At 37.2% G+C, this 22,568-nt stretch overlaps 2 protein-coding genes, 1 long non-coding RNA gene and 2 pseudogenes across 4 annotated transcripts; 3 read left to right on the top strand and 2 right to left on the bottom strand.

The window, feature by feature from the left end:
* Positions 1 to 742: 742 nt before the first annotated feature.
* LOC105131567 (probable phosphoribosylformylglycinamidine synthase, chloroplastic/mitochondrial) lies at positions 743 to 9,944 on the top strand (annotated as a pseudogene).
* Positions 888 to 1,223, bottom strand: LOC105131516 (uncharacterized). The gene is made up of 2 exons (XR_843456.1): positions 1,103 to 1,223; positions 888 to 1,059 (listed from the first exon to the last, which is right to left on the bottom strand). It is a non-coding gene; the product is annotated as an uncharacterized LOC105131516 (long non-coding RNA).
* LOC105127925 (LOB domain-containing protein 33-like) lies at positions 9,328 to 9,754 on the bottom strand. The gene is made up of 2 exons (XM_011029404.1): positions 9,485 to 9,754; positions 9,328 to 9,396 (listed from the first exon to the last, which is right to left on the bottom strand). Exons 1-2 carry the CDS (start codon positions 9,752 to 9,754, stop codon positions 9,328 to 9,330), a joined length of 339 nt encoding a protein of 112 aa, XP_011027706.1.
* A 2,811-nt stretch (positions 9,945 to 12,755) lies between the features above and the next one.
* LOC105131390 (ribulose bisphosphate carboxylase/oxygenase activase, chloroplastic-like) lies at positions 12,756 to 15,700 on the top strand. 2 transcript variants are annotated; one of them, XM_011034370.1, is made up of 7 exons: positions 12,756 to 12,926; positions 13,479 to 13,801; positions 13,934 to 14,039; positions 14,157 to 14,242; positions 14,368 to 14,843; positions 14,995 to 15,276; positions 15,404 to 15,700. In XM_011034370.1, exons 1-7 carry the CDS (start codon positions 12,882 to 12,884, stop codon positions 15,511 to 15,513), a joined length of 1,428 nt encoding a protein of 475 aa, XP_011032672.1. In that variant the 5' UTR covers positions 12,756 to 12,881; the 3' UTR covers positions 15,514 to 15,700. The 2 variants fall into 2 exon arrangements, with proteins under 2 accessions (XP_011032672.1, XP_011032751.1); XM_011034449.1 differs by having other exon boundaries at positions 14,995 to 15,311.
* Positions 15,701 to 19,515: 3,815 nt separating this feature from the next.
* On the top strand, positions 19,516 to 22,167 carry LOC105131307 (L-type lectin-domain containing receptor kinase S.4-like; annotated as a pseudogene).
* The last annotated feature ends 401 nt before the right edge of the window (positions 22,168 to 22,568 follow it).

Below are 22,568 nucleotides of genomic sequence, written 5' to 3'. Positions count from 1 at the left end.
CCTTCGCAAATAGCAGTCAAGACAGGCCTGGATTTTCTCAACATCTGGACTGGTGCTCAGACCAAATCAACCACACCTTCACGTCAGCATTCTTTGCATAACTGGAAAAGCCACCCCTGGGGTTTCTCAAGTGCAATGTAGATGCTGCTATCTCAAATAATGTTGCAGGTATGGGAGTTAGTTTTGTGCTTTAGTGTGGCTGCTGGCAAACCACAGGTGCTTTCGAACCACGGATGGTAGGGGCATTACCTCTTACAGGGATTTTGGAGAAGCTTCATACACTTGGTTTCAACAATATCATCGTTGAATCAGATGCAAAAGCCCTTGTAGATGGCATTGCCTCTACAAAATTAGCTCACCCTGATATTTTCGAATATGGGTTAGTCCTACAGGACTGTCGCAGATTGATTGATGGTTCAGCTATTATTAAAGATTTTCATGTCACCAAGCTAGCTGTGTGGCTCTGATGTAGGCGAAGTTTTTTTTCTTTCAAACTTCGGTTCGAGTTCTAATGAAAATGAAATTGGAGAGTTGTTTTTTTCATATCTCTACTAAGTTTTTTTTATATGGTACGTCTGTCATCCTGTGGTACTTTACTTATTTTTTAGATTTGCAGGATATTCAATAAGTTATGTGATTAGTGATGATGCACGCAAGCTGATCCAAACATCTACATTAATAAAAAAAAAAAAGATTGTTCATGTCACCATAAATGCCAGCTCAATTGCGCAGTTTCTTGCTAATTTGTCATTTGATTTTATGTGTAATGTTTCTTGGAGTCACGCTCCTGATTTTCTCTGTACTGTGCTTTCAAGTGATGCTTCATAATACAGCTCTGTCCATTATTATCATGCGAGGAAGTACACCTTCGATTCTTTTGTTTTTTCTTTTAAAAAATATTTTGAAAATAGAAAAATAGACTCTCTGTCTCTCTCTCTCTCAACTTTACTCTGAGAGTAGGGTTTACTTACACACACAAAACCCTAAGCCCAAGCACTCTCTCAACCTGCAAATTGTAGCTATAGGTTAGCCAATGATTCTTCATGTTCTGCTTTCTATCTTCTCCTTTTTTTTTTTTTTTTTTATTTACACACACACACACACACACACACACACTCTTTTCCTGTCTTGTCTCTGTTTTTTCCCCCCATATAGTTTCGTGAATTTGTACAGGTCCAGTGTAATGGCGGGTGCCCGAGAAATCACAGCGGCAACAGAATTCTTGCTTGTAAGTCCTTTTTTACTATCACTTTTCTTGATTGTGATATGAAGGATACAATTTTCAGTTTAATTTTTCTTGTTTCTGCACTTGCAGGATTCAATTTCTTGTTAATTGTTCTAGAAACCTTATTTTTTGGTGATTTGTTTTCTTCCTGGAATTCTATAACAGGGCAACAATAGGAAAACCCTGTATGTACAGAGAGATTTGCCTATTAATCTACGGAACCAGTTGCTGTTGGGGATGCTTCGTGGTCATAGGCCTGCGTTTGGTGTATCTAATAAAAGGAGTGTTTCATTGAGGTGTCGTGCGCAATCAAAGCCTACAGCTTTGGTTTCTGGAGGTGTGACGAGTTCTGTTGATGAGCAGTCAAGTTTAATTGAAAAGCCCGCGCAAGAACTGATTCATTTTTATCGCATTCCGTTGATTCAAGAGAGTGCAACTCTTGAATTACTTAAGTCTGTTAAAAGTTTCAAATAAGATTGTTTTTTTGCGAACTGAGCAGTGCTTTAATATCGGGATTCGGTCTGGATTTCAAGCCAGAAGCTTGGGGTTCTTAGGTGGCTTCTATAAGAAACTTATGAGCCCGAGAATTTGGGGACCGAGAGCTTTCTTGAGAAGAAGATGAAGGACGGAGTGAATGCTGTGATATTCGAGGCTAGACCCAGGTTGTCTTTTACCACAGCTTGGTCTAAGAATGCTGTATCAATTTGTCATGCTTGTGGGTTGACAGAGGTTACTAGACTGGAACGGTCAAGGAGGTACTTACTGTACAGTAAGGGTGTGTTGCAAGATTATCAATTTGTCAATGAGTTTGCTGCAATGGTTCATGATCGGATGACTGAGGGTGTTTATACTCAGAAGCTTACATCTTTTGAAACCAGTGTAGTTCCAGAGGAAGTTCGACATGTTCCTGTCATGGAGAGGGGTAGAAAAGCATTGGAGGAGATTAATCAGGAGATGGGGCTTGCGTTTGATGAGCAAGATTTACAGTATTATACTAGTTTGTTCAGGGAGGACATCAAGTGGAATCCGACAACTGTGGAATTGTTTGACATTGCACAATCAAATAGCGAGCATAGCAGGCATTGGTTTTTCACTGGGAAGATTATTATAGATGGACAGCCCATGAATAGAACTCTTATGCAGATTGTGAAGAGCACGTTGCAGGCAAATCCAAATAATTCTGTCATTGGTTTCAAGGACAGCTCGAGTGCAATCAAAGGCTTCCCTGTAAAGCGATTGCGGCCAGTTCAGCCCGGCTCAACATGTCCCTTAAATGCAAGCAACCGTGACCTTGATATTTTATTTACAGCCGAGATTCATAATTTCCCGTGTGCAGTGGCACCTCACCCTGGGGCAGAGACAGCTGCGGGGGGTCGAATTAGGGATACTCATGCAACAGGTAGAGGGTCATTTGTTGTTGCATCTACAGCTGGTTACTGCGTTGGGAATCTGAATGTTGTGGGGTCTTATGCGCCACAGGTAGATCATTCTTTCACATACCCATCAAACTTGGCATCACCTTTGCAGATTCTCATTGATGGTAGCAATGGTGCTTCAGATTATGGAAAGAAATTTGGGGAGCCCTTGATTCAGGGCTACACTAGAACTTTCGGGATGCGACTTCCTAGTGGGGAGAGGCGGGAATGGTTGAAGCCAATTATGTTCAGTGGAGGCATTGGGCAAATTGATCACACCCACATAACGAAAGGGGAACCTGATATTGGCATGCTGGTTGTAAAGATTGGAGGTCCTGCTTATCGAATTGGAATGGGAGGTGGGGCCGCATCAAGCATGGTGAGTGGCCAGAATGATGCAGATCTTGACTTTAATGCTGTACAGCGTGGAGATGCTGAGATGGCACAGAAACTGTATCGTGTTGTTCGTTCCTGCATCGAGATGGGTGAGGATAATCCAATCATCAGTATCCATGATCAGGGAGCTGGTGGTAACTGTAATGTTGTTAAGGAAATTATATATCCAAAGGGTGCTCAAATTGACATCAGGGCAATTGTTATTGGTGATCACACAATGTCTGTTTTGGAGATATTGGGTGCAGAGTATCAGAAGCAAGATACAATTTTGGTGAAGGCTGAAAGCCATGACCTCTTGCAATCAATCTGCAAAAGGGAAAGGGTGTCAATGGTTGTTATCGGAACTATTAGTGGCAGAGGGACGTGTTGTCTTGGTTGATAGTTAAGCTATTGAGAAATGTCGTTCAAATGGACTCCCTCCCCCTCCTCCTGCAGTGGATCTTGAGCTTGAGAAAGTTCTTGGGGACACGCCTCAGAAAAGTTTTGAGTTCCATCGGGTGGTTTCTGCACGAGAGCCACTTGATATTGCTCCAGACATCACAGTGATGGATATTTTAATGAGGGTATTAAGACTTCCATCTGTATGTTCAAGACGATTCTTAACAACAAAAGTGGACAGGTGTGTAACAGGTCTTGTAGCACAGCAGCAAACTGTTGGTCCTCTACAAATTACACTTGCTGATGTTGCTGTCATTGCTCAGACCTATACTGATTTGACTGGAGGTGCCTGGGCCATTGGGGAACAACCTATCAAAGGTCTGGTTAATCCAAAGGCTATGGCGAGGTTGGCTGTTGGAGAAGCTCTCACAAATCTGGTTTGGGCAAAGATTACTTCTCTTTCTGATGTTAAAGCAAGCGGGAATTGGATGTATGCTGCCACAGCTCTTTCAGAAGCTATGATTGAACTTGGCATTGCTATCGATGGGGGCAAGGACAGTCTCTCCATGGCAGTCCATGCAGGTGGTGAGATTGTTAAGGCCCCAGGAAATCTCGTTATCAGTGCTTATGTCACTTGCCCTGACATAACAAAAACAATTACCCCTGATCTGAAGTTGGGAGATGGGGGTTTACTTCTTCACATTGATCTGGCCAAGGGAAAGAGGCGCTTGGGTGGATCTGCAATTGCTCAGGCTTTTGACCAAGTTGGTGATGACTGCCCAGATCTTGACGATGTTTCTTACCTGAAAAAAACTTTCGAGTTTGTGCAGGATCTTATTAGCGAAGAAATAATCTCTTCTGGCCATGATATTAGTGATGGTGGGCTACTGGTCTGTTCCCTGGAGATGGCATTTGCTGGGAATTGTGGTATTCTTTTGGACTTGATTTCAAAAGGGGAGAGCCTCTTCAAAACAGTCTTTGCAGAAGGGCTTGGTCTTGTTCTTGAAGTCAGCAGAAAAAACTTGGATATTGTAATGCAAAAGCTCAATAGTGTTGGGGTTTCTGGCGAGATTATTGGGCGAGTGACTGCCTCACCCTTGATAGAATTGAAAGTTGATGGGGTAACTCAATTGAAGGAGGAAACATCTTTCCTTGGAGACATTTGTGAGGAAACCAGTTTCCATCTGGAGAAATTTCAGAGATTAGCTTCTTGTGTGGGCTTAGAGAAGGAAGGTTTAAAGTCTAGGCATGAACCTACCTGGAGATTGTCCTTCACTCCTACCTTTATAGATGATAAATATATGATCGCAACATCAAAGTCAAAAGTAGCTGTCATTCGAGAGGAAGGCAGCAATGGAGATAGAGAGATGTCTGCAACTTTTTATGCTGCTGGTTTTGAACCCTGGGATATTACAATGTCAGACCTTCTGAATGGAGTTATCACTCTTCGTGATTTCATTGGTATCGTGTTTGTGGGTGGCTTTAGCTATGCCGACGTGCTTGATTCTGCAAAAGGTTGGTCTGCTTCCATATGGTTTAACAAGCTTCTTTTGAATCAATTTCAAGAGTTCTACAAACGACCAGATACTTTTAGTCTTGGTGTTTGCAATGGGTGTCAGCTCATGGTTCTTTGGGGTGGGTCCCAGGTCCTCAAGTTGGGGGTGTGTTTGGTACTGGAGGAGACCCATCACAACCAAGGTTTGGTCGGTTTGAATGCCGCTTTACAAGGGTGACAATAGAGGACTCGCCCGCTATCATGTTCAAAGGAATGGAGGGTAGCACATTAGGTATGTGGCCGGCTCATGGTGAGGGAAGAACATATTTCCCCGATGATGGTGTAGTTGATCGTGTGATTCATTCAAATTTTCCCCCAGTAAGATACTGTGATGATGGTGGGAATCCAACAGAAGTTTACCCTTTCAATGTCAATAGCTCTCCTTTAGGAGTTGCAGCGATTTGTTCTCCTGATGGGAGGCATCTTGCAATGATGCCTCATCCTGAGCGTTGCTTCTTGATGTGGCAATTCCCTTGGTACCCCACGCATTGGAGTTTGGACAAGAAAGGCCCTAGCCCGTGGTTAAAGATGTTCCAGAATGCCAGAGAATGGTGCTCTTGAGACAGGTTAGTGTCTTTCACAAACATTCTTGTCAGGGTTTTGCCTTTTGAAGTCAGATGGTGGATTTGCTTCTCTGTTCAAATCCAAGTATCTCCAAGGTTTCAAAATTTTTCCTCAATTTTTTCTGCCAAAAGTACACAGAAGTTTGAGTGGATTTAGGGTGCACAACTTTTGTGAGTTTCATGTTGTTCCCTTTACCATGTTCTAGCTTCGTCCTTTTGTATTGTAGCTAAAGTGCTAAATAAGGTATACATGAAGAATTTTAACCGTTAATGAAAAAAATAAATAAATTTGGCCGTCCCTTGTGATGGATGAGAGGCATAAAGAACTGAGGCCAACTTCTTGCAATGACCCTTCCATTGATTATGCTGATGTGCAAATGAAGAGGTTCCTTTTAACCAGCTTGGAATGAACTGTTTTAGTTACGCAATCCATGAATCATTTTTATTGAAAGCCAAGTCGTTAATCTAGGGAAGTGGGGTGCACAACTTTTTTGAGTTTCATGTTGTTCCCTTTACCATGTTTTGGCTTCGTTCTTTTGTGTTGTAGGTGCTATGCAGTAAGAATTTTAACTGTTAATGAAAAATAAATTTTTTGGACATCTTTTATGATGGATGAGTGACATAAAGAACTGAGGCCAACTTCTTGCAATGACCCTTCCATTGTTTATGCCGTTGTGCAAATGAAGAGGTTCCTATTTAACCAGCTTGGAATGAACTGTTTTAGTTATGCAATCCATGAATCATTTTTATTGAAAGCCAAGCCATTAGTCGAGGGAAGTGTCAAACAGAGTAGTAAGGGGTGTGTGCGGCATATGGAGTTGAATGAATTTTATGTTCACTGAATCAGTCAATTCAGGATAACCTCTCTAGTTATTCACAATCTTGAAGAATTATGTGGTTTTCCATGTTATGGCCAAACATTATCTGCGTTGCAACCAATTGAACCTTTGCAATTGCGGTACATATTTTTTCATCTTTACAATGACATCTATGTTTCAGTAATCAAGTGTACAGTAGCACACAGAAATGAGATGGTTGCTATTGTCCATCTTTGAAGCCTATAAACCTGATGTTTGTGACTCTGTATTTGCTTATATTTTCCTGTCTACTCCACAAATTTACTTCCCCCTTTCAGGTTGTGATTCTTCACCCACTTGCGTCCCAAAACAAAGAAGCTTTACTGAGTGAGGTATCAGTTGTGGCCTGAAGGTCATCTAAATTTTTTGCCACCATTTCTCCATGGAGAAGATTTAATATATTATAGAGCTTGTGTGCCCTACCTACACGTCTAAAATTGGCTGTATTTTTTTCAAAACCGGAGTGCTTCATTAACTGCGCTTGGTGCTAAACATTCGTCAAACCATCTTAATATATCCGAATTTCCATCTTTCTGTCACGGTATCACTTTTTGGAGGCTTGGTTCTTGTTGCATCACCATAACACTTATTCACATCATTGCAGTGAAAATTTATATCCAGGTGACATGGTGCCTATACATTTTACCCATGCTGAGCCTGTTTAGAATTTCAGTATGATAGCACGATATGATATAAAATTATGTAGCCCTGCATCTGTCTGCCTGTCTCAGTATGTTGTCTTTCTGTTGGTACTTGTGCATGCATATTATGTGCTGCAGGTACTTCATCTGGTTCTGCTCTAGTTTCATCGTCCAAATTCTTACAGACTTAATTGATCCAAAAGAAAAAGGTGCTGCATGTTGGGGATTCATTTTGGAATACATGTATGCTTCTATGTTTACTTTCATAGTTGAAGTAAATTACAAAATAGCAACCCAAATTTGTTCTCTGATGGACCAAAAAAATTCTTATGTTATTCAAGCTCGTATGGAAGCCATATTCGATCCTAAGCTTGGACCTCTCATGGTTGTGCTGTCATTGACAAATCATGGGCAATGTGCAGAGGCCTCTTCGTTTGTTCCTTCCACAAATCTCTACAATAATTTTGGCTCAGGTCTGCAAAACAGTGGATTTACAAAATATCTCTCTGTACACTGTTTTCTCGTTGGTTACGGGCTTACAGCCTGTATGTCAGAGTATATGATCCTGCTAAACTCGTGCTTTTAAAAAATCAAAATTTGCAGCCAATGCTCTGCAGAATGCTGCTTGAGGCTCCATCCTTTTCACGCAAGGAGTTCCAGGCACTTCTAGATCTGAATGAAGGCAGTCATCCTTGCAGAAAGTGGATTGACCTTAAAGTTTAGGTCTGCTGTCATTCTAGCATGAGCTTTTCTCCTGCTATTTCATTCAATTTCATTTTATCATGCTTGTCTGCTTAATTCCAGTATTGAAGTTACAAATACTCTATGATCTCAATCACCCGTATATATTTATTTTATAGTACTAAAGGTTACGATCTATTTTATAGACAATTATTAATATTATAATTTGCTAATGAGATAGTCAGGCAATGTTTAATGGTGTCATAGCTTGATCTGTATTTATACGATTGCATATGAAAATGAGACCAATAATTTTTTGTGAAACAGCATGGTTGGAGCTAATTGTTGCATTCTAATGGAAGGGCTGTGAAAGGGGCATTCCCAACATAAGATGATAGATAAACTAGTCCTAGAGTGCAAACTGTGGTTGTTGTTACGAATTGGAAACTATTTGTAGTTGCATCAATTCAATCATATGACTTGGAAAGGCACTGCATATTTGAAGTTGACTTTCTCTATGGTATTTTTGTGTTTGGTGACTTGATGTAAGGTTGTGGGTGCATTTTATTTGGATTGAGCACACCATGATATATTCCTATCATAATCATGTTTACTATGTTTTAGAATTTTTTCAAGTATCTCTCTCTTTTTTTTAAATCACAATTGTGGATATGTGCTTGTCTCGGCTAGTTACTAAATGATCTATTTTGACAACAGAACTTGAAAAATTTCTCAAATAGAATGGGTTTATTTTAGGCTGCAATATATTTTAATGACCTTGAAGCCTGATTGCAAACTGCCTAATCAGTCTGGTTTAGATTTCCCATGTAGCATTTTGCAGTCTATGCATGTAGAGTTATGGGATAAAAGAGATGGTTGCATGGAATTCATTTTGAAGCTTCTTACACGGGGCATTGAAAAAGGTTTTTTATGGGTAAATATTGAGAAAGTATCAATCTGTTGAATGCTTTGCATCACTTAATATTTCTTTGGTTCATGAGTATCAATGTATTGAATACATCAAATCACTTAATATTTCTTTGATTCATGACTGGTAGTGTTGCCAACTGCTAGGAATAATATTGCCTTCGCTAGAGTTGAGCGAAATTTTTTCTGGATGTGTCTCATCTATTTGGTTGCTTGCAGGTCTGAGGTTAGATGTTTTTAGATGACAGGAAATGCTTATTTGGAATCTCACACCCTGAACTTGAAACCGTTGCAATCTACATAACTGAAACTACAAAGATGCAAACACAATTTTCCTTATTGATCCACGAAACATCTGTTGGGCTAGCCCAGACTTGCCACAAATGGTGTCCCCAGAGTTAAGGATCATCTCATATTTTTTTTGTTTCCGCTCTCTGGTCATGAACAGAAAGGGAGGAGTCTCTCTAAAGGACGCGGTGAGGGTTGCAAAAACTGTTTTGGTCTTCCCATCCATATAAAGAAGGAAGTGGTGCCTTCATTTGGCCGTCAAAAGTTTGGTTACCAGTTGTATATCCTGAATGGTTTAGCTGTGCAGATTGTGGGTTCTGATAGTGTTGTGTTAATGGCATCTTGTTGGAAGGAAAACAGCATTTCAAAATTCAGGTCTGAAATTGTTTGTGAACTTCCGCCTAGTTCCCGACTGTGAGACTGGCCATCTGGTTCCCAAGAATTTCCATCTCCTCTTGTAAGATGGCAACCTGCAAGGCAACTAATCACTGTAAGAAACTCATGCCCAAAGTTGGAACTCATTTATATTATAGGTGATTTGTGCAAATGTTCGGGCACCTTGAGAAACACCATAGACACCTGTTGTTGGAGTGCAAAGATATACGCAACACAACCATATATTGGATCTCGCATCCTAGCCAGTGCTTCATAAGGTATGGTGATAGCAGCATCACCTCGTTTGTGCAGTGGTAGGTGCACTAATAGCTTTGAAACATTGCTTGCAACGAGCACTTTGTGCGCTGCTGCTAAGTGGGCCGCAACCTGGTCGTAACACAAGTACGGTGAAACACACATTCGCTTGTGCACTTTCTTCTCAGGAATTTGCATGCTCCGCATGAAGAGCCCAGCCCTAACATTGTCCTATGTTTTTTACTTATTTCTCTCACGGTGATTTTACTTGTAAGAAAGATGGTTTGTTTTGGAATTAGTGTTGAGATTTGCTCTTTATAATCATCACTTGCAAAGGGTCGTGCGCCCTTCTAGATATGGCTAAGAGACATTCTCACTTTTCCTATTCTTTATGGTCTTCCTTGTGGGCTTCAATTTCATTCTCAAATTGGGTAGGGTTTTCCTGATTCGTGCCTTGAAAGGGCTTTATTCATCAATAATCTTCATAAATAAACTGATGGGAAATCTAATCATTATTTTCATTGGTTGGGCTCTGAAAATGAGATATAATAGCTATAAATAGTAATTTATCTTAAAAAAGAAATGCCACCATTCAGGCAAGTGCATCAGTCATTTCTTTTTAATGGGTGTTATGAAAAGTTCTTTGTCGAGGAGAACGATTATAAGAAAAAAATAGAAAAAGGGTCCTTGGAACTTTTGAAACTTGGAATGTGGGCATTTCCATAAATTTTAAGAAAAGGGATCCACAAATCCGACTGTCCTTTCGAAATCTCGCTACTTCTTTTGCTGCAGGCGACTAGATTCTATTTCTTTGTTGCTTGCTGTTTGTGAAAATTATGCAGTTCTGACAGTGTTGATCTTATTTGTGATGTGATGCCATCTTAATGAATTTCTTGATTGCTTTGTGAAGGTTTAATGGACCTAACGTGATAGGTTTTATCATGGGTGTTAAAGAATCATTTCATTTAAAAATTTAAACTTTTAGGCAAGATAATTCTTTGATATTGTATTAGAGTTTTAACAACTAAACAATTACGAGTTCAAATCTTACCATTTCTATTTATTTGATAAAAATTAAGCACAAGGTAATGTGAGCCTGTACAAGTTTCAAGTCTAAAAAGGCTTTCACTTGAGGGGGTATGTTAGAGAATAATATAAATCATATCCTGGGACCTCATTTAACAGTTTAAGTTTTTAGATGAGATAGTTCTTTGACATGGTATCAGAACTTTAATGACCAAACGGTCTCGAGTTCGAATCTCACCATCCCCATTTATTTGATAAAAAAAATTAAGTACAAGGTAATGTGGGCCTGTGCAAGTTTTAAGTCCAAAGAGTTTTCACTTGAGGAGGTGTATTAGAAAATAATATAAATCATATCCTGAAACCTCGTCTAATAGCTGAAGTTTTTAGATGAGATAGTTGTTTGATAATAAGATTGTCCTACAAGGGATCTCAGCAGAGCAGTTGCTAAATTCCACTAACTTGGAAATATTTGAGTTTGTTTATATGTTTCTCTCGTCAGAATTCATTTCATGAAAAAAAAAAAACAACGATGAAAATGTCTTTCTCTATCATGGAATGGTCATTTTATCCATCTACAAGTGCTAAAGCTTGCTTCATAACTTCTCTCCGTGAACCTATACTTTGCACGTTCAAGAACCTAAATGTTTTACTAATTACTTCATTCAATTTTTTTATTTACCTTATAAAAGAAAGATAATACAACTAACTGGATAGAATTATCAGACTTGGAAGAGCATTCACACGCAGACAGTCCCTTTAGGAGTCGCAGTCTTTGAGGCCATTAGAGCATTTGTGGGCCAAATTTTAGGTCCCCATCCTTTCGTTTACTTCCAAAAATGTCAAGACTCAGAACTTCAGAAGAAGAGCCCCAATTCAATAGGAAGAATTTGGGTCCCAAGCTAGGAAGATAATCCTCTAGCTGGATATCGTCACCTGTGGCTGTGTTTCAACTTTGAATTCTGTTTGGCAATGAATGGACAAGGCGCTTGAACAGTCGCCTGGACAAAACCATCGACAATTCTTGCACAAGACATTTTGACTCTTCTGATGAGTTCCTGATAACCATTTATAATCTCAGAATCATCTTGCAGGGATGTGAGTTGGGTCCCGTAAATAATTAGGGGTTTTCGAAAAAACCAGATCATGTACTCTATTTATATTATTTGAACCGAATTTATATTTTAAAATTAGATGATATATATATATATATATGAGTTAGGATTTTTAAAACTCATTCTACTTTTCTACTTGATATAATCCATATAATCTAATGTAAATAATATGAGTTCTTGATATAAATAATATATATATTTTTATATTTTTTAATTGTCTTCACAATTTCAGTCATATCTCATTCTTTTAATTTCTTCCCCTTCTCTTTATTTATTTTATATTTTTTAATTGTCTTCACAATTTCAGTCATATCTCATTCTTTTAATTTCTTCCCCTTCTCTCTTTTTTTTTTTTTTACAGAAATTATAGTTGTTCTTTTTTAAATTTGATCTAATGAAGTAATAATGCATTTTACAATTCTATTTTTTTTCTATTTGAAAAAGAAGAAATAATTAGAAAACAAATGAAAATATCAATAATTTAAATTGAATTTTTATTGTTCTAGTTAAATCATGAAATCAAAGGTATTTTATAGTCTCTTCCTATTAGACTATTTTTATATGATATTATACGCTAACTGTTTAATGAAATATTTGAATATAATTTTTTTTTTGTACGTGAAAATTATGATAATTTCTAACTATTATATGCATTTTAAAGGTTTTATCTAGTTCTAATAATTACAACCAGATATTTTTGTAGAATCATCAAATAATAAAAAACTTAATATGTATGGATATATATATAATATCTATAAAAATTTTAGCCCAGCCAATATATAATCATCTTGCATTAAAAAAGAAGAAGAAGGGTATTAATAATGATATAAACAGACAAATAAAAAAGAACCACTTGGTAATCACAAACGAACGGGGGGTGGTTCTAGTTTCTAAGGCTTTTGTGGTAATAACACAATTGACAACAATTTGAGTAGCAAAGAGCACCTCAAATTGCTAAACCCTCCAGAGGAACTCAAGCTAGAAACTATTGTCCTAATGCCACGTGGAAGCAATCCAATCTTGATTGTGTGGCCGTTAGGATTTCGAAAACCAATCCTCATAGACCCCGATTTCCTGTTGCTATAAGTCCCTCACTTCGCACCTCAAAGGCCAAAACTCGGCATTTGCTAGCTAGAAGTCACTCCACCCTTTGCATTACTTTTTCAATCAATCACTGCTGTTTGATCATGGCAGCCACCATCTCCACCGTTGGAGCTGTCAACAGAGCACCGGTATTCTAATTTTAATTTCCCGCCATTTTATGCTTCAACTGACTATCTGCATCATGTGCTTTAAATTTGATACCTTCGCCTGTATATAGCTTGTTTTCTTACCCAGTTTTAAGATTGTGGGTTCTTAAACTATCCAACACGTTAATTATTTTGCTGGTCTTTGTGTTGTTGTTTGTTTCTTTTCACTTTTGGGCCTTACATAGTTAGCAAAAGAGTAGAATTCTCATGCTTTGTGCTCTTATGTGTGACGCTGCAAGCATACCTATGCTTGTATATGCATGAACTTATGTATGAATGAACCTGTATAATTGTGCGCGCGTTCGTGTGTGTGTATGCATGCCTAGTCTTGGATTGCTATATGAACTGGGATAAAAAGCTTTAAGCTGAACTAACTAATTAAAGGGCTCGATATTCATAGATGAAGGGACGAAGGGGGCTTAATTTTGGTTGTGCTATATTGAATGTTAAAAAAATTGAAATTTGCGATGAATTAGTTGGATCTGTACATGTGGTTTGTTGGCTCTAAATAGTGCCAAACATAACTTGATGCAGCTGGCCTTGAATGGCTCTGGCGCTGGATCTACAGTCCCAACTTCAGCTTTCTTTGGCAACAGCTTGAAGAAAGTGAGCTCATCAAGGTTCACAAACTCCAAGATTTCATCAGGGAGCTTCAAGGTTGTTGCTGAGGAGTACGATGAGCAGAAGCAGACCGAAAAGGACAGATGGGGAGGCCTTGTTACAGACATGTCTGATGATCAACAAGATATCACCAGAGGAAAGGGTATGGTGGACTCTCTTTTCCAAGCCCCCCAGGGAACCGGAACTCACAACCCCGTTTTGAGTTCTTATGAATACATCAGTCAAGGTCTTCGTACGTAAGTAGCGCACTTTTATTTATGGAAATTATTGTAGATTATTCTCTAACACAACCAATACTTATGATTTCCATTTCGCTTGAAGTTGTGGACAAGTTTGATTATGAACATGACTTGGTGACTGTGCTTTAGGTACGACCTGGACAACATGATGGATGGTTACTACATTGCTCCTGCTTTCATGGACAAGATTGTTGTTCACGTCACCAAGAACTTCATGAGCCTGCCTAATATCAAGGTATATATAACAGCCGACTTCTTTTATAAAGTCAATTCAGTATATTATTAAATAATCACTTCTATTGGTATATTTGAAAAAATAAAAAGAAGAACAATTTCTGTGACTTTGTTGCAGGTTCCTCTCATCTTGGGTATTTGGGGAGGCAAAGGTCAAGGAAAATCCTTCCAATGTGAACTGGTCTTTGCCAAGATGGGAATTAGGTGAGTATTTGTTTCCATCAACTTTATTTCTCTGTCTGACAGCTTGTACATGTTGAATATGTTAAGATTATAGATCTTTCTGTTATGCTTGTTGCCATTTCATCTGATGATAACACATATTTCAGCCCAATCATGATGAGTGCCGGAGAATTGGAAAGTGGAAACGCTGGTGAACCCGCAAAACTTATCAGGCAAAGGTACCGTGAGGCGGCTGATATAATCAAGAAGAAGGGAAAGATGTGCTGCCTCTTCATCAATGATCTTGATGCCGGAGCTGGGAGGCTTGGTGGAACTACCCAATACACTGTCAACAACCAGATGGTTAATGCTACCCTCATGAACATTGCTGACAACCCAACAAATGTGCAACTTCCTGGCATGTACAACAAGGAGGATAATCCACGTGTACCCATCATCGTCACTGGTAACGATTTTTCAACATTGTATGCTCCTCTTATCCGTGATGGTCGTATGGAGAAATTCTACTGGGCTCCTACCAGAGAAGATAGGATTGGTGTCTGCATTGGAATATTCAAGTCTGACAATGTTCCCGAGGAAGGTATTGTCAAGCTTGTTGATACCTTCCCTGGGCAATCTATTGGTAAGCTAGTTCCCTTCTAGAATTTTGAAAGCTTTATTGGTGGCAAGTGTTTCTTAAAACCAAGTTTCACAGAGTAGACGTTAGACTCAACATTCAAAAAGGCCTTGGGTGCATTTTTGTTTGGGGTGGCTAATATGTTGTGCTTGCGCAGATTTCTTTGGTGCTCTCAGGGCCCGAGTTTATGACGATGAGGTGAGGAAGTGGGTCTCAGGTGTTGGTGTTGACAGCATTGGAAAGAAACTTGTGAACTCAAGGGAAGGACCCCCAACTTTTGAGCAGCCAGCGATGACAGTCGAGAAGCTCCTGGAGTATGGAAACATGCTTGTCAAGGAGCAAGAGAATGTGAAGAGGGTCCAATTGGCTGACAAGTACCTGAGCGACGCCGCTCTTGGTGAAGCCAATCAAGATGCCATTGATAGAGGAACTTTCTATGGTTAGATCCCTGCATCCTAGAGGCCAGGATGGGAGGTTTGCGTCTGGCTTCTGTTATAGTTATGGTACATGAAGTTAAAACAGGAGTTTTACTTGAGTTGGTGTTCTTTCATTGTTGTTTGTTGCAGGCCAAGCGGCACAGCAGGTAAAGGTGCCTATCCCTGAAGGCTGTACCGACCCAAATGCAGCAAACTTTGATCCAACAGCTAGGAGTGATGATGGAAGCTGCTCTTACTGAATCCTTTTCTAGCTTATTCGGCGTGCAAGGAGCAGCACTTTCTAAGTCATGATGTGAGATAAACAAATCATATTGTTCCATTTTCTTAAATGGATATTTCTATCCTCTGATTTTGTGTCATTATGTACACTGTCCATTATTTACTGGTTGCTATGTTTTTTTCCACCATATCCACATGCTTTTACTCGTCTCTCATTCCACCTGCATCAATTTCTCACATGTTTTCTTCTTGTTGCAACTCTCAAGCACTCCATAAATTTACAAATAGTTTTGGCAAGATCATATTTTTTCAAACCCTATCTTCTTGGTTTCCCGTATATTTTATATTTGATCAATGGACATGAAAATCGGCAAAAGGGTTGGTAGTTTACTCCAAAATTAACAAAACATTGCCACTTGCCTTCGATCAATCAATAATTGCTCCTCCCATTAAGGAATTAAATTCACTTTGAAGGAATACTAGAATTAATTTATTGTTTTTTTTAAAAAAAAAATCCTTCAAAATAGTTTTTAGTATGAGAAATATGTTGTGATGTTACTGATGGATTGCTTTGGTTACTCGAGATGGTAGCTCGAGCATTAGAGAGCCAGTGATGGCAAATATCGAAATACAATCAGGGAATTTCCGACAAAAAAAAAAGTGATTTAATTTCTATTTAAAAAAACTATGAAGAATGGAATTCAGTTCCTATCCAATTGGTAAGAGTTGATTGACCAATATTTTGTCTATTTTTGAGCATATCGACTAGTTTGAAATAATAGCACAGACTAGATAGCTGGTCGGTAAATAGTTTTTTGAATATAAAAATAATATCCTCGTGTTATTTATATTTTCTATTATTATTTTTTAATTATGAGCTCAAAACAAGATATTAAATAATATTTTATAAAAATATTTAGATGATGATATATTCAATCGATTTATATTGACATTTTAAATTTATAAACTGAATTATAAGATTGTTATAATTTTATAAAAAATAAATTAAAATAAATTATAAAATTTATTTGCTAATTAACTTAATATTAAAGGATAACATTAAAAAATATTAAATTAAAAAATAAAAATAAAATTATTCGAATCAACAAGGGTTAATCTATCAAATACGTTACCTGATTAATAAGATAAAAATAACCTCAAATAAAACAAATCTAGAAAAATTTATAAAACTTAATTTTCAACCATTCTAATATTGGAGAATATTAAAATAAAAAATTAATAAAAAAATATAAAAAATAAATTAAAATAAACCCGAGTTAACCTTTTTAATCTACTACTCAATTATGAGGATAATTTTATAAAAATAAATAAATAAATAAATAAAATAAATTTTTAAAAAATACAATATTGAAAATTAAAATTAAAAAAATTTAATTCATGAAATTAAAATAACTTTATATAAAATAAAATTAAAAAAAAAATTATAAAGGTTATTTGAAATAACCTAACACTAATATTAAATGACAATTTTTTTTTAAAAAAATATAAAATTTCGCCTAGATCATTTCTACAAACAGATACTTCGATGGATAAAACATAATTGGGAGACATGAAGCCGATGGAAATGAATTCCAGAGGGGGTTCGTCAACACTGCTAAAAAAAGGTGATAACTCTTTTACCTCTTCGATTAAAAATAACCAGGCCTTTAGAAACTATATTTCCTTGAAGCAAGTCCAGCAGTAAATCAATGCTCATCAAAAAGAAATTAAAACAAAAACAAGTTAATGAAATGGTGGGAAAATCCTCTCCGAAATGGAGAATATTTTACATGTCATCACTATCACTTCATCACCCAACAGTTAATTATATCATCTTATCACATAACAGCCATGTCAGTCTCACCACAATACATCCAAAATTTCACCCTATTGTTGCTATTTTTAACGTTCACAATATATATAGTGGGAAGTTGGTCTCACAGTGTATGAATGAGATAATAGCATAATGCATATATATATATATAGGCAAGCGTTTTCAGGATTGTATGGTGCAGAGTATTTATAGCCAAACACATAAAATTTGTTAAGGCCTCCAAATTCCTAAAAACCCGCTACAAGTTTTATCAAAGAGTGTTATATGCATATTGGGTATACAATGATTCTGATATATTAGGTCTCTTATGCATATTCAGGTCTAAATAGAGAGTAGCATGTCTTGTAAGTGCGTTGGGCAGTTAGTATAACCCCCGGACCCATGTTCATGGGATCCTCCGCTGAGAATTTTGGATCATAAGGGAACTCAAAAGATTAGGTTAAATTGTGAAGGTATAATTTAACTGCTATAATTTTAAATTTATATTTTTGAAATTAGTAATTTAAGAATACTCGAGACTTACTTCAATTACACAATCATTAATTTTAAAATTTTAAAAAATTAATTAAGATATATATAAATTAGTTTGATTACCTACAATTAACACAAAAAAAAAAATCAAGGTTGGCTACATCCATATTGTATGAAAAGTTTGTGGAATTTGTTCGCCATGCGGTCTAAGCAAACGAGGCTTGAATAAGGAATTTGTTGGCAGTCCAATGATGTAAAGTATGTATTAATACTCTTCACAAATTAAAAGTGAATTACATTTGGAATTAATTAGGATATCCGTCGAACTTTGTGGACCAACCTCTTAAACTTCTTCAATCCACTTACTTTGTCGGTAAACTTTGATGAAGAATATTCACGACATTGAATATTTTTAATTTAGAATCTAGCTCTACGCGCGTAAACTAGCTCCAGATAATCAAGGCATAAAAAAGAAAAACGTGTTTAGATTTTTAACTTTATTTTTATGTTTTAAAAATATTTTTTATAAAATTTAAATTTATTTTTATTTTTTTCAAATTAATATTTTTTATATTTTTATATTATTTTAGTATACTAATATTAAAAATAATTTTTTTAAAATAAAAAATATTATTTTAATATATTTTTAAATTAAAAATATTTTAAAAATCAATCATTATTACACTCTCTAACACTCATTTTTAAAATACTGCAAGCAATTTTCGCATGAAACTCATTTGGTGCACTGATCATGACATGAAACATACCGTCCTAAAGATTGTTTAAAAAAAATATTTAACAGTATAATAAATATTATTTTTTAAATTATTTTTTAATTAAAAATATACTAAAATAATATTTTTTTATTTTTTAAAAATTATTTTTTATATTAATATATTAAAATAATTTAAAAATATTAAAAAAAATATTATCTAAAAATAATAATAAATATTTTAAAAAATATTTTTAAAATATAAAACTAAGTATGGTGTGTGGTTTCTTTTTTTGGAAAAAAAATTAGAGGTATTCATTTACAAAACCAAAATGAGGGTGCTCTTTTTTTTTCGGTCTATGAAAAGGAAAAGACATCACCTGCCACTTGGTGTGGTCTGGTGCAGCCCCAAATTAAGTGGCAGCCTCTTTCATAACGTTGCAAAGACCGTATTGTCCACTTCTTTTGAAAGTGCTGTCGTTTCCGACCGGCTTGGTTGCCTGTCATCTTTGATGCCCTATTCAGTTGGGGGTAAAGAACAGTGTTCATCGTTTGTAGTTAACAGCTATTCATCATGCAAAGTAGCAGTTGCTAACCTCAATAGCACTAGAACGTTCATAATAATAAATAATAATCATGCCACGTTACCTAATGCAATATTAAGTTATATTTCAAACTACATGATTCCATGAAAAGGCTAGAGATTATGGATATAGCAACTGATATATATAATCACCTTGGATGTTGATTGTGATCATCTTTGATTCCAAGAATTATAAGATATGATTTGCTTAAACAATCTAAAATATATAACCGACCTTTTGACTTTGATACATTTGTAGACGCAGAGAGTAAGATAGCAGAAGACTCTACACACGGTGCCTCGTCAGGAATCCACTAGGGTTGACATCACTCTTGAAACCACCCTGCCTGGTTTCTATTTTACTTGGAAAAAAACAAGGCTAGTCTTCCACAATAAAGCAAGTCGTTCTGGCTCCAAAACACCCACAAATTCCAAATGATATCCTATATAGTTATAATAATATTAATGACCATTGGAGGGAAATCAATAATGGACAGTAAACAGTAACGCAAAGTTGTTGGTCACCATCTTCAATACCGTGTGAAACCAAACCAGAGTTCCACTTCACCAGCAACCTTCTCGGAAGCCCGCCCTCCCTTTTTTTCCATTCCTTTCTTCATTTTCAAACCAAATGTCCACATAACATAAATACGTGACCAAAACCATACCTCAATCCTCTTCAACTTAACAGAAAAAACAGAGCATCCTCTGTTTCACAAAGGCCAGCCTTAACTCTCCAGCATGTCCCAAAAGCTCGCACTTTTCTTGTTTCTCATTTTCCTTGCAAACCAAAACCATGTTCTTACACAGCTTGATGATCTGTACTTCCAGGGATTCAATCATGTTAGAAACAACATGAGCCTAAATGGTGCTGCTGAGATTGAAAAGAATGGCTTATTGAGTTTAACAAACAATAGTAAAAGCATACTAGGCCATGCATTTTACTCGCATCCAATCAAGTTCAAGAACTCTACCAATGGAAAAGCATTCTCCTTCTCAACTGCCTTTGTTTTTGCTGTTGTCCCTAAGTATCCAAATCTAGGTGGTCATGGCCTTGCTTTCACTCTCTCTACTTCAAACGAGCTGCCTGGTGCTTTTCCGAGGAATTATCTGGGTCTCCTCAATACAACCGTCGCTGGTAGCTTCTCCTATCACATTTTTGCAGTTGAATTTGACACACATAAAGATTATGATTTTTTTGATATAAATGATAATCATGTTGGTGTTAATATCAATAGCATGATATCAAACAAATCTGTTCCTGCTGCATATTTTCGTCTTAATTCAGAAAAGGAAGAATTGGATCTCACTAGTGGTAATCCCATTCAAGCATGGGTTGATTATGATTCAGTCAAGAATCAATTAGAGGTTAGGCTTTCACCTTCTTCCACAAAACCTATTTATCCTATCTTGTCTATTGATATAGACCTCTCTAGTATTCTCAATGATTCTATGTATGTCGGTTTCTCTTCGTCAACTGGTATGCTTACAAGCACACATTATGTTCTTGGATGGAGTTTCAGTGTAAATGGAGAGGCTAAATCTTTCTCTATGTCTTCTCTTCCTTCTCTTCCTGAGACTAAAGATCTCTTGGTACTTGTTGTCTGCGTCTCGGTTGCATCTACTCTTGTCATAATCTTTGGGATTGCTGTATCCTTTTATCTTGTTAGAAAGATTAAAGATGCAGATATGATCGAGAGATGGGAGCTACAAGTTGGTCCTCGCAGATTCTCTTATCAAGAACTCAGGGAAGCAACAAGGGGTTTTAGAGAAAAGGAGCTGCTTGGCTTTGGTGGATTTGGTAAAGTTTACAAAGGAACCCTGACAAATTCTGGCACTCCAATAGCAGTGAAGAGATTTTGTCACGAATCTAAACAAGGTTTGAGGGAATTTTCGACTGAGATTGCTAGTATGGGCCGTCTCCGCCACAAAAATTTAGTTCATTTACTAGGATGGTCTCGCCGACGAGGTGAACTGCTGCTTGTCTATGATTTCATGCCTAATGGGAGCTTAGACAAGTACATATTTGAGGAGCCTAAAACCATTCTCAAATGGGAACAAAGGTTCAAGATTGTCAAGGATGTTGCTTCGGGCCTTCTGTATTTGCATGAAGAATGGGAGCAGACTGTGATTCACAGAGACATAAAGGCAGGGAATGTGTTGCTAGATTCCGAACTAAATGGAAGACTTGGCGACTTTGGTCTTGCCAAGTTATATGAGCGAGGCTCAAATCCCATCACCACCAAGGTGGTCGGCACATTGGGTTACTTGGCACCCGAGCTGACAAAAACAGGAAAGCCTACAACAAGTTCAGATGTGTTTGCCTTTGGTGCACTTTTGCTTGAAGTGATTTGTGGAAGGAGACCTATTGAGCCTAAAGCACTGCCTGAAGAGCTCATTTTGGTAGACTGGGTATGGGATAAGTGGAAAAGTGGTGCGATTCTTGATGTAGTGGACCCGAGATTGAATGCCGAGTTTGACGAGACTGAGGCTGTTCTTCTGCTTAAATTGGCGCTAATGTGTTCTAACTATGTCCCGAAAGCAAGGCCTTCAATGAGAAAGATTGTGAGGTATTTGGAGGGAGAAGTGGCATTGCCTGAGTTGGTTGCTGCCCCAGATGTCTATGATAGGCAAAATGCTGATGCAAATACTGATAGGGGTGATGAGTGTAAGGATCATATGTATTTTTATCCACGATCATCATAATTGGAGAAGGTCAGCACATGATCTTCTGGTGGCAATTACGCGGATACGCGCTTGCATTGAGCTGGGTTGGATTTAGCTCCTCCATTTTCTGATGGAAATGAAAGCGGGTAGGTAGCCATGGTAAAGAGAACTAAATTAGCCCTTTTTTCTGTGTAACTTTTTGTTTGGCAGTGTAGGGTTTTTCTATGCGAGAGATTTAGTTTTCTTTTTTATTGACAAGGATCCCCAAATGCAGGTTGTGAATGTATAAAGCACAGGCATTCCCATTGCGATTTGATTTCATAGGAGAATATTTTTCCACTTCTTTTAGTTTTTAATTCTTTACTATGATGATGCATTGGACGTCAAGAAAAATACTAGATTCCCTTCATTCCTTTTATATGTTCACGCAGTTGAATTCACTCAAAACTTTATATAAAATTATAATTTCTACTTGTTGGCTTCAATCCTATTCATACATACGTCTATTCCATGATTCTTGTCTTTTAGCTCGATTACAAGAAAAAGAAAAGCTGCATTATGCAGAAATCAGTGTAAGTTTTGGATGGAGTCAGAAATTTGTTATGCAAGATACCGATTGTACAACGTTACGGAGAAGGCAGCATTTGATTGTTTGGTTTGGCTAATCACTCTCAAGTTTGCAGAATATAAGTGCTTTAGTTTAGCGTTCTGGCCATGAAAAATATTGATACGCAGTCTATCGGGAATCTGTGGTCTAAGAACAAGAATAAACTATCGTATGCCAAAACATTATTGTATGTTTCTTGAC

The sequence above is a fragment of the Populus euphratica genome, unplaced genomic scaffold (assembly GCF_000495115.2).
Source record: "Populus euphratica unplaced genomic scaffold, PopEup_1.0 scaffold1.1, whole genome shotgun sequence".
NCBI classification, from domain to species: Eukaryota; Viridiplantae; Streptophyta; class Magnoliopsida; order Malpighiales; family Salicaceae; genus Populus; species Populus euphratica.
Note: the sequence above shows the minus strand (reverse complement) of the source record. Positions and strands in the feature narration are given on the sequence as shown.